At 42.9% G+C, this 16,305-nt stretch overlaps 2 protein-coding genes across 4 annotated transcripts in view; both read right to left on the bottom strand.

Annotated features, from left to right (window-relative positions):
* The window catches only part of LOC144033842 (T-box transcription factor TBX1), a 30,718-nt gene that overhangs the window by 11,880 nt on the left and 2,533 nt on the right, over window positions 1-16,305 (bottom strand). The window lies entirely within an intron of this gene.
* LOC144033582 (uncharacterized) lies at window positions 5,405-7,438 on the bottom strand. Its single transcript, XM_077541763.1, has 4 exons — window positions 7,280-7,438; window positions 6,828-6,879; window positions 6,382-6,526; window positions 5,405-6,195 (listed from the first exon to the last, which is right to left on the bottom strand). Exons 1-4 carry the CDS (start codon window positions 7,421-7,423, stop codon window positions 5,577-5,579), a joined length of 960 nt encoding a protein of 319 aa, XP_077397889.1. The 5' UTR covers window positions 7,424-7,438; the 3' UTR covers window positions 5,405-5,576.

Raw genomic sequence — 16,305 nt, 5'->3', positions numbered from 1 at the left:
ATATTCACGGACCACAAGAACTTGGCATACATCCGGTCAGCTAAACGCCTCAATCCGCGTCAGGCACGCTGGTCTCTGTTCCTGACCCGATTCAACTTCGTCATTACCTACCGTCCTGGTTCAAAGAATAGCAAGCCTGATGTGCTGTCCAGACTACACGACCCAATGGTGGAGGGGCAACCCATGGAAACGGTGGTCCCTGGGACACGGATTGTGGGTTCCCTTAGGTGGGAAGTCGAGAAGCTGGTGGAGGAAGCAGGGAGCAGAATCGAAGTTCCAGTCGACACACCACCGGGGAAGCTGTTTGTTCCAGTGGCGCTGCGGCCCGATGTGTTAAAGTGGGGACACGCCTCGAAAGTGGCCTGCCATCCAGGAATAAGACGAACACTGTTCCTTGTTGCTCAGAGGTTCTGGTGGCCCACAATGCGCGAAGACATTGAAGAGTTTGTTTCCGCTTGTCCAGTTTGCGCCTGCAGCAAGTCTTCGCATCGTCCGCCTGCGGGTTTGCTTCATCCGCTGCCCATTCCCTCGCGCCCGTGGTCCCATGTTGCACTGGACTTCATCACCGGCCTCCCAATGTCATCAGGAAAGGCTGTGATTCTCAGCGTGGTGGACAGGTTCTCAAAGATGGCTCATTTTATTAAACTGCCTTCTTCCATGGAGACGGCGAGCCTGCTTGTTGAACACGTTTTTAGAATACACGGCATCCCGTCTGATCGAGGCCCTCAGTTTGTTTCTCAAGTATGGAAGCGGTTCTGTAAAGCATTGGGGGCCTCTTCAAGCCTGTCGTCAGGATATCACCCACAATCTAATGGCCAGACAGAAAGGATGAATTGGAAGCCGCCCTGCGCTGTGTGTGTCATCGACATCCCTCATCCTAGTCTTCTTTTCTGCCTTGGGTGGAGTATGCACACAACACCCTTGTCTGCTCTGCTACTGGGCGGTCTCCATTCATGACAGCGTATGGGTTCCAGCCTCCATTGTTTCCTTCACAGGAGAATGAGGTGATGGTTCACCTGAGACGAGCCCACGGGGTTTGGAGGGACACGAGGGCGGCCCTGGCTCGTACTGCTGCACGCAACAGCCTCCTTGCCAATCGCCACCGGAGGCCGGCCCCTTCCTATTCTCCGGGGCAGAAGGTCTGGTTGTCTGCAAGGGACTTGCGCCTGGCTGGTGGGGCCAAGAAGTTGGGTCCGAAGTACATTGGGCCGTTTACTATTGACTCTGTGGTGAACCCAGTTTCTGTGAAACTCGTTCTTCCTCAGTCTATGAAGATCCATCCAGTTTTCCACGTGTCCTTGCTCAAGCCAGTTTCTTCCAGCCCCTTGAACCCTCCGGCAGTGCCTCCTCCTCATCCTCGCCTTGTCGATGGTGAGCAGGTCTACACTGTTAACGCTATCCTTGATTCCAGGAAGAGGGGTCGGGGGGTGCAGTATTTGGTCGACTGGGAGGGTTACGGTCCTGAGGAGCGTTCCTGGGTCCCCCGCTCCTGGATCCTTGATCCGTCGCTTCTGCGTGATTTCCACTCTCTCCATCCGCATAAGGCTGGTGGGCCGCCTAGGGGAGTCCGTTAATGGGGGGGTACTGTTAGGTCTGTGCTCTGGTGTGCTTTGTCTCCCTCTAGTGAGCAGTAGGAGGTGCTCTGAATCACACCTGTCACTTATCAGCAATCGGCAGCTATTTAAGGCTGGCTGCGGCAGTCTTCTGGTGCCAAAGGATTGTTTGCTTTCTCCCATGTGCCCATCAGCTGCCTGCGCTTAGTGGTTGTGTATTTTATGTACTCTCATGTTGTGTCCTTCACGTTTACACCTACTAGAGTAAGTACATTGTTTTGTGTTACGTGTATAGAAGTTATTTTGCGTTGTACTTTGAGGCCGACCTAGCGTCGTGCATTTGTAGTGCCTTTTGATTTATTCCACGTGTCGCGTGCGCTTTGTGTTGAATAAACCCTTTTTTGTAAAACCCCTTTTGTTTGTCTGCTTTGGGATCCAAATTACTCGGCTTTGCCGAACTCCTAACAAAATGACGAAATGAGACGCGAAGACTTAAATCTAAAAAATACAGAAATTCATGCAAATCGTTTGTGGGAGCGCATTGGCATATTGTCCTCTGAAGTTTTAATGTGGCTCTATAGTTGGCCTTATGTTTTCTTGACTAGTAAACTAAGGCAACAATGTGCTGTGGGTGCCCATTTCAGCCATCAAAAAGGCATACCGATGTTACAATCAGCCGTCAGAACAGCATGCTCGTGTTAAAACTAACTATACATATGATTCTTTGGTAGCTCTAGTGTTTTTAATATGCATCTGTGTTTAGCCTAATTGCAGTGTATTATCATTTACGGGATCGTCGTAACGTAGGAATGCTATTCTGACTACGTATGCTAGCCCGATAGAGGCAGCTGTCAGATCAGCATACGGGTATGCTGATCCGACAGAACAGGGGCATGTGTGAACCCCCCAGCACTAGAATAAAGTACTAGAATGAAGTGTAATTGCATTACCACTGCAGTTGGTGGCAGTAGTTGTCAGGGAGAGTGCATTGAGTATTAGTATGTATGTATGTATATATTAGCGCTAATGCAGAGGTGTACTTACAGAAATTTTATAGGCAAATGATATTATGGGGGACATGGAAATGTTCTTATATTGCTGGCATTGGGCTGAAACCAATTAATAAATCTATGGTATTGGTCAGTCCACACGTTAGGGTGTTATTTTTACATTAATCCATCCATTTCATTCTCTTAACCACTTACTCCTCACTAGGGTTGCGGGGGTGTTGGAGCCTATTCCAGCCAGCTTCGGGAAGTAGGCGGGGGACACCCTAAACTGGTTGCCAGTCAACCGCAGGGCACACAGAGACGAAAAACACACTCACACCCACAAGCATACCGAGGGACAAATCACAGAGCCCAATGAACCTGCCATGCATGTCTTTGGAATGTGGGAGGAGACCGAAGTACCTGGAGAAGACCCACGCAGGCATGGGGAGAACATGCGAACTCCACCCAGCAAGGCCGCAGCCTGGACTCAAACCCGAGTTCTCAGTACTGGGAGGCGGATGTGCTAACCACTCAGTCAACAGGCTAAACATTGCAAAACATTCAGTACGCTGACTCATCACTCAACTCAGCTTCACATTTATCCTTTAAATGTAATGTGGGAGGAGACCTGAGTAGATCCACGCAGGCACGGTGAGAACATGCAAACTCCACCCAGGAAGGCCGAAGCCTGGACTCGATCTTGTGTCCTCAGCACTGGGAAGCAGACGTGCTAACCACTCAACCACCGTGAATGAATTGAATTTGAATTTTTATTCAAACTAAAGATAACTCTGGTCAACTAAAAACACGAATCGTGAAAGGAGCTGAGGAATTGGCAGCGCTTGAGAGACAACAGTAATTCACAATATCACAACAATAACAACATCACTAATTACCCAAAGCTGGAGTTGTATATGATTATTTGCTGACTTTGCCAAGGCTAACTCTTGTTTATACACCTGCATTGATAACATGTATTGCTGTTCCCGTTTGAATCTAAATATTGTCTGGCTCGAATTCGGTTTGGACATTTGTTCTAACAGCCAAGGCTACATGATAAGGCTGTATTGTGGCTCCAATGAATCTGCTGTCAATACGCAAAATGGGGGTTGGTGGTCTGGTTCCTGGAATGCAGCTGGCGTGGGCCGCTCTGCTGGGTGAGCTAGGCTGGGCAGCGCACAGGAGTCATCAGATCCACAACATGCTAGCAACCAGTGGTGCTACCTGACCAGAATCGAGTGCTGAAATTGCTTGAAAGCAATGGGCCGAATGCAAGCCGATCTACTCTTCTGGAAAGCACAACATGTGTGAAAGCTGATCCGAGGTCAGCGAAGACCCTACTGGTGAAAGAGAAGAATTGCGCTTGCCTTGGCTGCTCGCCTGGCGGGGTGGGCTTGCTGGTGGCGTCTGGGGACCGACTCACCAGTGCCAAATGACTGGGACTAGCTGCAATCTACACACGGACATTCAAGAGGAACTGAGCGAGCAGTGTCTGGGAAAGTATGGGATGGATAACGATAAAAATTAATGACTATTCTAAATAATGTATATGATTGATGCGTTATAGTAATGGGACGGGTCTCGAATAAGCTTCGGCTTCTACCCGTCAGCCCTTCTTTCGGATGTCAATGTTGCAAATGATGTGATGTGATTGATGTAAACTGTAATGTGTCCGAAAGGAAAAAATGAATAAACTAAACTAAACTAAAAAAACCGTGCCACCCATTTTTACATTTATTATTATATTTATATTGACCAATCTAAAGTGTTGACTGGCTTGCTCTCTTTGATGATGAGATATTAATGGCTGAACAAATATGGTGTTTCGGGGGTCTCCTGAAAAGTGATGACTTTGGATGTGTAAGTATTCTACCTGATGCCAGTGATATATTCTTAAAAAAAAAAAAAAAAAAAAAAAAATCAGGAGCCTGGTAATACTCTGTTGTGCGATGGCATTCCTGTAATATTCGTATCCTTTTGTATATACTATGTCACTGTAATCTACATTGTTTTTTTCGTTTTCTGACACTTTATTCTTCAACAATGCACACCACAATTACAAAGTTCAAGATGCGCTCTAATGCTGACGTCAGACGGACATCCACAGTTTATTCATTTCAACATTAGGCCTGCATGTAAAATGCCACTAGAGGTTGACACTAGGATCGCTTTGCAAACACTTTCCTGTTTTCATTACGTGTCTATTTGACCTATTATCAATGGATGAATTCTAGTTTTACTAATTTTACTTTTCATTTTATTAGTGTATTTAACAGGGACAATGCAATCAGAAAAAAGGTGCATTTCCATTACCCTTTTTCGCAAAAATAAAAGTGATATTGTACTATTTCAACAAAGTATAATTTTGATTTGTTGGTGTTTCCAATAGATACTAAGCAAAGCTTGCAGCTGATGGCAAGCATACAGTTTAGCAAATGCTAATTTACAACCCCCGTTCCTGGTTGAGCTTTTACACTTGATACACAATTTAAAACACATAAAAACAAAAGCCACCCCTTGAGAATAAGAAAGTAACTTGTAATAAAAGAAAGCAATCACATGCTGAGCGACTTTTAGTTTCATTTACCGGTAGTTGTTATGGTCTTTTCCCTTTGTGTAGCTGTCAAAATTTGTTTCATGATGACTTTGACAGATGACTCTGATACAAAATATTTCGCTCTTATAAGTGATACGGTACATATGATATGATATGGTATGATATGATATGATATGATATGATATATGATATATGATGATATGTTAAAAGCATTTTAAAATTAGAATAGCATCATCAAACAGATTGTGTGGAAGTTCCGCTGTATTTTGACTTCAAGTTAGATACTTAGAGACAAGGAGAAATGTTTTCATAAAGAGTAAAATGTTTATTCAGCTGTCTTTTGCCAAAGCAGTTTTCATGACACAAGCATCATCACAGATCTGCTTGTTGCAATGAATAAAATAGGTCAGTAACTGGCCTTAGTTTGTGACAACGAAAGCATGCATGTGCTAAGTGTGTATGTATTCATTAAAGTTATGCTTCTGGTTCTGCAGGAGGGTTAAAGGTTGCAACGACGGTCTGAATGATAGTTTGGAGTTTTGTCTTGACGTCCTCAACTAAAGGTGAAATCTTCTCTCTCATGGCAGCGAGGTCTTCTGGTGTGACGGATTTTGCTTGGTTGTAGGCCTTTCCAATCTGGTCTTTATATTCCTCCACATAAGGTGATACCATTGTTTTCAGCTCCTCCAGACGAGCAGAAACTTTGGTACGCACAGCCTCAACCATGGGAATGAGAGCATTCTTGGTCTCCTCAACGTTAACCTCAATCTTTGAGCGCAGCTCTTCCATAACGGGCTCCAGCTTGACTCTCAGAGCCTCCATTTCAGCCTTGTGCCTTGCCTCGTACTCAGTGATCACAGGCTGCAGAAGTTTCTGGTATTCTTCAATGTGTTTGTTAACGACATCATTCAGCGTTGCTTTATAGGGCTCAAGTTCCGTCTCCAAGGCCGCAATGTCCTTCTGGACATTCTCTCGGAAAGTCTGGGTAATTTCACTGAATGTAGTATACACGCTATCAGTGATGGGAGAGACGGCATCCTGTGTAGCTTTGAGCTGAGCGTGGAGCTCATCCATGCGTACACTGATTAGGTCTCTGGGTAAGAATGGGGAAAAGGAAAAACACATCGCTTTTTAACTCAGCATGAAATACCTTTGGAATTCCCCACAAAATGTGAAAGTTATAAAGGTGATTCAATGTGAGATCATTATTAGCATAGTTCCCTTATTCGATCAAACAAATGGTAGGACTGGATAGAAAATGACTTTGAAATTTCCTTACTTAAAACCTTTGTACTCTGTATCATCAAGCTGACTTAAGGCTTTTTGGGCACTTGTTTTCATTTGAGTCAAATAGACGTCCATAGCAGCTCGGGCATGTTGCAGGGCAGTGGGTGACTCAGCCGGCACAGAAGCAGCCTGGCAGCCTGTAAAGGAAAACATGTTCAGAGATGTGCGTCAAAAAGAGTCGTTGTTGGGGGAAGCAGAGGATATCCACCTGATGGAAAAATGAAGCTTCATCAAGCACTTGCGATGTTTTGTTTTTTAACTTCTCTAAATGGTGCTCTTGTTTGAAATAAAGAGGCAAGTGAAATTGATTAAAATTCCACTGCATCCTTAACCAAAGAGTGCCATCTAGAGCAGTAAAAAAATAAATAAATAAATCACAAGTGCTTCATGAAGCTTCATTTGTCTATCACTAGTATTCACCATGCAGTATATGCTCACCAACGGCCAGCAGCAAGGTGACTGCGAGAGCAACAAACTTCATGATGGAGGTCTAAAGTGAAAAAGAAGCAAGGATGATTATATTGTATACATATTATTCGTCACAGACATGTTGTCAGTGTTAACGTTAAGTTGTTTAAACCCCAGCAAGTAAGCTAAAATGCTTGAATCCATGATAATAATAATAATAATCAGGTTCTGGTCTATAAAACAAACCATTAGAGCACAACCAACTTTGAGTTGGCCCAAAGAATTAAATGAACACGTGATGTGGGTTTGAAGGGCTGCAAATGAGACATCTCTGGTAGCGCTTCAGAAGAACAAAATACGCAACATAATTTTGCCAGGAGCAAAAACCTGGAACAATCTGCCCAATAGATCGAGATGTTCTTTTGTCTCATGTCCTTGTTCTCTATCCCCAAATCCCCCGTTGCAGCTGCAGCTTGCCTTACCTGGTGGAGCTCTTGAGGAGACTGACAACTTGAGCAGGAGCAGACCTTATATAGTGCTCTGATATGAGATGAGTCGTTGCGTGGAGGAGGGGGCGAGGTGTGGAGCTGTGTGTCTCCGTGGAAGTGGACCTCACCCCCAGCCATCTCCCGCAGCAGGGGGACCAAGTTGAGAGTTCAACGGTCACTTGCTGGGAGCTCACTCAGCATGCACACACTCTTCCAGAAGTGAAGAGTGTGTTCATTCTTCTGTAGCATGTAATACTAGATCGACGCTAAATGTCTCTTATCATGTAACAAACTAATGAGAGGGGAAATAGGTGTACCGCATAGCTAAATCATGACTTTATGATATAAATTTAAAAAATTTAACATAATTATCTCTTTGACTGCCATACGTTATAAAAAAAACAACAACAAAAAACAGTGCCAGCCGATTTCGAGCATTTTAACTAATCTTTCAAGGCAATAACAATATTGTTTGCCTTTACTACATTTATAATGTGGGTACTAAATGAAAGATCGCATTCCATTCAGCGTAATTTTACTAATTGTTATTAAACGTCTTTGGCAGTCAAAGAGTTTTTAAGTGTTACGGACGAGTAAATACTGTGGGTACGGAAAAGAAGGTGAAAGTTCAGATGACTATTTGTACTAGTTGGATTAGCCATTTTGTTTGCAGCAGATGAGACATTCACCTTGATACAAACACAGGCAGGACAAACAATAATTAGTAACTCACAAGAATAAAAGTCTTAGTAATTGCATCACAAACAGTAAACGTTTTTTTTCCCCATTTTATAACTGGAGCATGCACTTCATTTATACTTCTTACTGTAGTAAAACAATTGCAATCGAGACAAATGTTCCATGTCAAAATGAATGCTTGGGTTCGTGTGCACACTTTCACGAACATCGTTCCAGGCAAGGTTATTTTAGTTAACTAAAATTAATAAAAAAACTAAAACTAAAATTCAAAAACAATTTCATTAATGACATAAAATAAAAAGGAAAATGCTTTAAAAAAACAACAACAACAAAACAACGAAAACTAACTGAAACTACATTTTATGTTTACTAAAAGTAAAAAACTACAACTAACTATAATAATAGCAAAAATGTCCTTCGTTTTAGTCTTTGATAATTAATTTAATACATGAGCCTTTGGGAATGATTTTAAATGTGATTTTCAAGTAGATTTATTTTGATATTAACCAGAATAAGAATGTTTGAAAGTGTGTCACACGGAAGTGACGTCATCTAGCAGCAGCCAATAGAAAAGCACCTTCAGAAGACGTCGCTCCCATGCTGTTTTTTAAATATTGCGCACAAGTAAAACACATTTAAAAAATAAACTAAAACTAATACTGAAACTAACTAAAACTAAGCATTTATCAAATAACTAAAACTAATAAAAAAAACTAATAGAACCACCCTGAAAACTGATTAAAACTAACTCAATTTATAAAATAAACCTAAATAAAAACTAACTATAATGAAAAATTCCCAAACTATAATAACACTGGTTCTAAGCAGAGGAAATCATGAAATTTGACAACTTTGGTGTTAAAAGTGTCTATGTGTGTGTTTTGCGTGGGCATGTATGCGTGGGTGCGTGTGTGGCAGAGTGCAAGTTTGATTAATAGGTCGATGAGTCTTGTGTGCCATGCTGTTGTTTGTTGTCCTATCGCTGGTGGACTTTGTCACGGTGGGTTCCTCTACCGGTAATTCATTTCAGAGAAGAGGGATGATAGTACTAGAGTCTCCAATTATGTGTCTATTCAAATGTCTTTAGCTACAAATAAATACATTTAAAATGATAGGCTAATAAAGGACAATTTTAATGACTTGTTAAACTGATTAATGTTAATGTGTGTGATCAAATGGTATGAGATCAAATAATTCATTTGGAAACATAAATGTAACATCATCAAAACCTGACCAATACAGTTCAGCTATACACAATTTTGATCTGTTTATTAAAGAAATGCATATTTGAATTGTTTTTCTTTTCACTCATTAGTTGCACCATCTCACTAATGAAATGCTTATATCAGTAGTTCTCAACCTGATTTGATCAAACCCCAGTGGTTTGGTGAGTCAGTCTCAAGGATTCGACAGAGGACAAGGTACACAGCCGACTGATTTGCTGCGGGGAATTTAATGCGCTCAGTAGTCGACTTGTGGTTGTTGTGGTGGTACGTTGTGTGATTTCTTTATTATTGTAATCACTTTATACTGAGCAAAAACGAGAAAGTGGTGGGATTAAGATGTGCAATATGAATTCACATGCATAACGGGACGTATGGTGTTCCACAAGGTTCAATTCTGGGGCCTCTGCTGTTTTCATTGTATCTGCTGCCCCTGGGTTCCATCCAAAACAACGGTGGTTGTTTTAAAGGCTAAAAGCTGAGTTGAGTGATGAGTCAGCGTACTGTATGTTTTGCAATGTTGAGCCTGTTGAGCACGGTGACTGAGTGGTTAGCACGTCCGCCTCCCAGTACTGAGGACTCGGGTCTGAGTCCAGGCTCCGGCCTTGCTGGGTGGAGTTTGCATGTTCTCCCCGTGCCTGCGTGGGTCTTCTCCAGGTACTCCGGCTCCTCCCACATTCCAAAGACATGCATGGCAGGTTAATTGGGCGCTCCAAATTGTGCCTAGGTGTGCTTGTGTGTATGGATGGTTGTTCGTCTTTGTGTGCCCTGCGATTGGCTGGCAACCAGTCCAGGGTGTCCCCCGCCTACTGCGCAGAGCCAGCTGAGATAGACCCCAGCACCCCCCGTGACCCTTGTGGGGAAGAGGCGGTCAAGAAAATGGATGGATGGATGGTTGAGCAATTCTAGTCTAGTACAAGCAAAACCCAAGGCACACTTTCATAAGGTGCATGGAGATGGGTCTGAATTCAAGGCGAAAAGAGCCAGATTCGATGAAAAGGCTGCTCTCCCTGTTCATTTTTGTCACCAGGAAACTATAACTACTGTATCTGGTGACCCAAATATAAAGAGACTACATTGAAAGTCAGCGATAGACCATTGACCCGTCCAAAGCTCCTGATTGCACTGTCACTGTACAGCATTGTACAGACAAGTCTGATAAGCATGATCTACATATTAGCTGCTGACTTCATAGCTGCTGACCAAGACTAAAATGGGCCGGTCAGAGGAATGACTTTTATCTGGAGCAGCAACCTTTGAGATGGCACGCAGTGCATTTCATTGATTTGGCGTTCACACTTATCCGACTATCTCGATAACTGCCATAATTGTTATCAAGAGGACCTCAGTGCTCTAACCTGCTTGTTTCATAATGCTGTACTGCAAATGCTGAGCAAAGTTTTCACTACATGCAACAAGAGTATTTAAAATGGTCAAAACAGAGTGGCAACGCTGATCATCTGTTTTTTGTTTTTTAGTAATACATTTTTCACCAGTGTACTTTTTTTGTGACCACCAAATGGCCAGACAGGTGTGAAGTGATTTCCTGGAACTGATAAATATTTAATCAGCAAATCCACCATTTGATCGAGCTCTGGCTGAGGGTCAGAGTTCACTTCATTGTTCCAGCTGATTTTATAACGGAGCACTGTTCTAAAACCAGCAGGGGAGGTTATCTCAGCTGCCAGCAACACTGAGGAGCTCTTCACTCTCCCCACACCCCCATCCCAACGCACACCATTTTGTAGAAATCTGTTCATCTCTTGTGAAGATGTTTTTGTAATGTCACATCTGTTGAGGTCACTTCTGCGTTCATACTTGGGCCAAAGCTGTGACTGAAGTGTCACTGTAGGTTGCCTGACTCTATTTGATTGGGCAAAGCAAGTTAATTCACAATGAACTCAAACCAGAATTATTCTAAAATAAAGTAACAGAGTCACATTGTTTGTCTGTGTAAATGAATACATTTGAGCACCAACCAGCGAATACACAAAGTTCCAATACAAAAGTTGTATCAAATATTCTGCCTTTATATCAAATATTCTGCCTTTATATAATAATGTTCACTTTAGATTTATTGTGGTTGTATTTTGTGGTGTACAATTGTACTGAATCATTCTGAGAGCCATTCCGAAAATTTTGTTTACTTTTTCAAAATACTGTATTATCACTGTGACGTGTCAATCAACAAATCATTATTTGAAAAAAAGGGGCAAAATATTTGCTATAGCTCTTGTTGCCATGATATGTGGAGTATGGATGTGGTGGATGGACCCAAAGGCGGAGAAACAAGGCAGGGAGACAGACAGGAAGGGTGACGTGAGGAACTTTATTGACAACAAAGATGGTGACGGACATGACGGGACGGAACGTGAGCAGACTGGTTGCCATGATTGGACTGAACGTGGACAGACTTGGCAGGACAGAGTTGGCAGGACGTGAACAAACTTGGCAGGACAGACTTGGCAGGACGTGGACAGACTTGGCAGGATAGACTTGGCAGGACGTAGACAAACTTGGCAGGACAGACTTGGCAGAATGTGGACAGACTTGGCAGGACGTGGATAGACTTGACAGAATGTGGACAGACTTGGCAGGGCAGACTTGACAGAACGTGGACAGACTTGGCAGGGCAGACTTGGCAGAACGTGGACAGACTTGGCAGGACAGATTTGGCAGGACATAGATAAACTTGACAGAACGTGGACAGACTTGGCAGGGCAGACTTGGCAGAACGTGGACAGACTTGGCAGGACAGAATTGGCAGGACATGGACAGACTTGGCAGGACGTGGACAGACTTGGCAGAACGTGGACAGACTTGGCAGGACGTGGACAGACTTGGCAGGAAAACGTGTGGGGGGGGGGAGACTTGGCTTGGAGGTGAGAGAGAGACACTTGACCAGACGTGGAGAAACTTGACTCGACAGCAACAAAGCACACCACACCACACCACACCACACCACACAGAGTTGGCAGGACGTAGACAGACTTGGCAGGACAGACTTGGCAGGACGTGGACAGACTTGGCAGGATAGACTTGGCAGGACGTAGACAAACTTGGCAGGACAGACTTGGCAGGACGTAGACAGACTTGGCAGGACAGACTTGGCAGGACGTGGACAGACTTGGCAGGATAGACTTGGCAGGACGTAGACAAACTTGGCAGGACAGACTTGGCAGAATGTGGACAGACTTGGCGGAACGTGGACAGACTTGGCAGGACAGACTGAGCAGGACATGGACAGACTTAGCAGGTCATGGACAGACTTGGCAGGATGTGGACAGACTTGGCAGGACGTGGATAGACTTGACAGAACGTGGACAGACTTGGCAGGGCAGACTTGACAGAACGTGGACAGACTTGGCAGGGCAGACTTGGCAGAATGTGGACAGACTTGGCAGGACAGACTTGGCAGGACATGGATAGACTTGGCAGAACGTGGACAGACTTGGCAGGACAGAATTGGAAGTACATGGACAGACTTGGCAGAACGTGGACAGACTTGGAAGGACGTGGACAGACTTGGCAGGACGTGGACAGACTTGGCAGGAAAACATGGGGAGGGGGGGGGGGACTTGGCTTGGAGGTGAGAGAGAGACACTTGACCAGACGTGGAGAAACTTGACTCGACAGCAACAAAGCACACCACACCACACCACACCACACCACACCAGGACAAGACAAGACGATGCTACCACAACGCGTGAACAAACACGACTGACTAAATACAACACTAACGAGACACTAACAAAACACACCTCGGAAACACAATAGGCTGAGAGCACTGATAGGTTACACATACTGGGAAGGGAAGACATGCAGGTGGACAAGGTTAACTATAACGACACACGGGGAAAACTCAGGACAAAACACTAAAAACACCTAAAACCAAACAATACCTATCCTCATGGAACCAAAACATGGCACTTGTATTTTATAACATCATTACTATTATTATCCATTGTTTAAATTATTATGGCGTAACTTGTCATAATATTGCCGATGATCATTGTAATAAGGGCTGTGTTTTGCAAATAATCTGCTTTGACAGGTGAATATTATCTTCTTTGTTTAAGAGCATCACTGTTTAACTCCAACGATAAAGATGGGGTGAGCAAGGGCATGTCCTTTTTTTTTTCTTTTTCCCCCCCACATGTCAGGGAAGGTCACGTACACCCGTGCCCACAGGCGGGCCAAGACGGAAGCACAACAGTTGTTTTTCTCTAAGGTCATCATTCAGTTATCATACACTCTTCAGTACCCCACTAACCAACCCGTGTTAATTAAACTCTTACATTAATGTAACATTTGGCTTGAGTGTAACTTGATGAGTCATGCCTAGAAAGTTTGGCGTGTGGCTGAAATGAAACGCGACAACCTGAGGCTCCCCACGTTGCTTTGTTCATGGATCAGTGTCTTTCTCACTACTTAATTTGTTGTTGTGTGATGTACAATGTACAATAAAGACTTCTTTGTAACTGTTCAGATTTCATATGTTGAAAACGACTACAATGATTTGTTGAGATATTCAGCAAACAAAATTATGTTAGATCCCATCTCTGCTATTTATATTATGCTCGTCAATTTAACATTAAGTCTGTCTGTGCCATACTTTTATATATGCATGTGATTTAGTGAATCATTTCAGAGTCAAGGCCAGTGGGTGTCGAACACTCCAGTTTGCCCAAGAAGTCGAGGTTATTCACCCGATTGCCCAAGAAGTCAAACCACCCACAACAAAAAACAAACAGGATATGGCAGCGGTATCCAAACTTGGTCCTCGAGGGCCGAAGGCGTCCAGTTTTGGATGTTTCCCTGCTCCATCGCACCTGTTTCCAATGAACAGGAGCCTTATCAGGCTTATGCAGAGCTTGCTGATGAGCTTCAGGTGTGTTGGAGAAGGGAAACATTCAAAACCCGTTGAGGACCGAGTTTGGACACCGTAGGCCTATGGGCTCAGGTAACAATCAATCACGGTTCACCTGTTTTCTGGGTTCAGTCATGTGACATTCACAAGTTGAATGCTAAGGTCAGGCACTGTGATGTCATTTTCAGTCGACAGCAAGTGGCAAAATGGCCGCCCCATCCAAAAATGTTGCGCTTCTCCATGAGGTTAATCTTACTCTTGGGTAAATTTCATATTCACAAGGCTAAATTTAGTAATTCCTCTCCATGTCTCCAATTATTTTGATCGAACTTAAGTCGTATATTAATGTACTGTCCTGTGTAAAAATAAGAAAAGTGAATGTACATTGTTGCATTTAGGTCAAGTCTTTCATGTGACCCCTGATGCTTTTCCTGTTATTTTTGTCGTTTGTGTTTAGATTGTTGTATGTATCACTCATATTTTGATCTGTAGATTTGAATGTACTCATATGTACAACATCGGATTGTGTCAATTAAAAAACAAAATGGCCACCTCATGAGATGGCTAAAAAGGGGGCAATTTTGCTGTGTTAACTGAAATTCCATAAACCCTTTATTCATCACATTGTTAACAACATTTTTGACATGATTTGCCCTTTAAGAAATAAAACTTATTTCATCCATCCACCTTCTCCAGATCCAGGGTCGGGTCGCGGGGGCAGCAGCTTTAGCAGTGAAACCCAGACTTCCCTCTCTCCAGCAACTTCAACCAGCTCCTCCAATTGGTTTTTCAGCAATACACGCCAATGTTTAGGAATCGTACAATTCACCTCTTGGCTTTTGCTCAATATCTCAATTAATGTATCTGTATGTCTATAAATTCTACATGATCGTACTTTCAGTGTGATTCAGTGTTATTGTTTTCTGAGAGGAATTCTGGATATAATTTTGTGTATAATGAAATAAACCATTTGACTGATTCATTCTGTGATGTAATTTCAAATAGATGTTCAAAAGATGTTACTGGCATCGACATGTTATCCACATTTCATGATAGTTTATTAAAATCAAACCACATTTTGAGCATGTTCAATTCCTTGTATATTATTTTCTGTAATTCACTTAGATCATCACCTTAACAAAAAATGTCTGTCATCTGCAAAAAGTACCACTTTCATTGTCTCGAGCCCATTACATACTTTATATCGTTGATGTATTTGGGGTCCAATATCGACCCCTGGGGGACACAACAGGTAATGTTCAGAAATGATGCCAAATAACTTTTAATCCACTCACATGCAATGCTTCAGATTCCAATTGTATATAGCTTAGTTAACAATATGTCATGATTAATAGTGTCAAATGTTTTTTAAGCCAACAAATATACCAATTGCATGTTTTTTTTTTCTTGTCTCAGTTTATTCTATTATCACATGTGCTGCTGACCTATTACCCCTAACCATATTGATTTTCTGATAGTAAATTGTACTTTACTAAAAATCAATCTAACCTTTTGTGGAACAGTTCTTTTTTCATTGAAAAAGGGCTCACGTCTGACTTTGGGTCGCACAGTTTTGAATGGAGCCACTGAATCAAGTATATTGAGGCAGCTTGAGTGGAACCAAGAGCTGAGATCTTCAGTGTTTGAAGTGGGCATACAAAGCTCATCAAAGGCATCAGAGAACTGATCAGCAGTGGGGGGTTAAAAATTCTACGCCTTGACTCAGGAGCAGCCGATGTAACCGAAACAGTCGGATAAAAATACCACTGTTTTAATGCAGTATCGGCACCTCTGCTGATACCAGTATCGGTTTCGGAACAACAATCATATTAAATTCATCACAAAAACAGCCTTTTACCAGCTGAAAAACATATCCAGACTGAAGGACTGCATGCTTCAAGCAGACCAAGAGAAGCTTATCCATGCTTTTATCTCCAGCAGACTAGATTACTGTAACGGTCTTCTGACTGGACTCTCTCAAAAGAACATGAGACAATTGCAGCTCATTCAAAACATATTACTCCAGTACTTAAGGATTTACACTGGCTCCCAGTCAGCTGTAGAATAGATTTTAAAGTTCTTCTACTTGTCTATAAATCACTAAATGGTTTGGGTCCTGAATATAGCCAAGAAATGCTGATTGAGTACAAACCCAGCAGGGCTCTGAGATCTACAGACTTGGGCCAACTAGTGGAACCCAGAGTTCGAAGCAAACATGGTGAAGCTGC

The sequence above is a fragment of the Festucalex cinctus genome, chromosome 13, assembly GCF_051991245.1.
Source record: "Festucalex cinctus isolate MCC-2025b chromosome 13, RoL_Fcin_1.0, whole genome shotgun sequence".
Taxonomy (NCBI): Eukaryota; Metazoa; Chordata; class Actinopteri; order Syngnathiformes; family Syngnathidae; genus Festucalex; species Festucalex cinctus.
The sequence above is the reverse complement of the archived record's forward strand: the minus strand, read 5'-3'. Positions and strand labels throughout refer to the sequence as shown.

What these genes read in the sequence shown, in the direction of transcription:
- LOC144033582 (XM_077541763.1), bottom strand. Translation starts at nt 7,423, where the DNA reads ATGGCTGGGGGTGAGGTCCACTTCCACGGAGACACACAGCTCCACACC. An exon ending in CTCCTCAAGAGCTCCACCAG is followed by an intron (nt 6,880 to 7,279) that starts GTAAGGCAAGCT and finishes TTTTCACTTTAG; the next exon opens with ACCTCCATCATGAAGTTTGT. An exon ending in CACCTTGCTGCTGGCCGTTG is followed by an intron (nt 6,527 to 6,827) that starts GTGAGCATATAC and finishes TTTCCTTTACAG; the next exon opens with GCTGCCAGGCTGCTTCTGTG.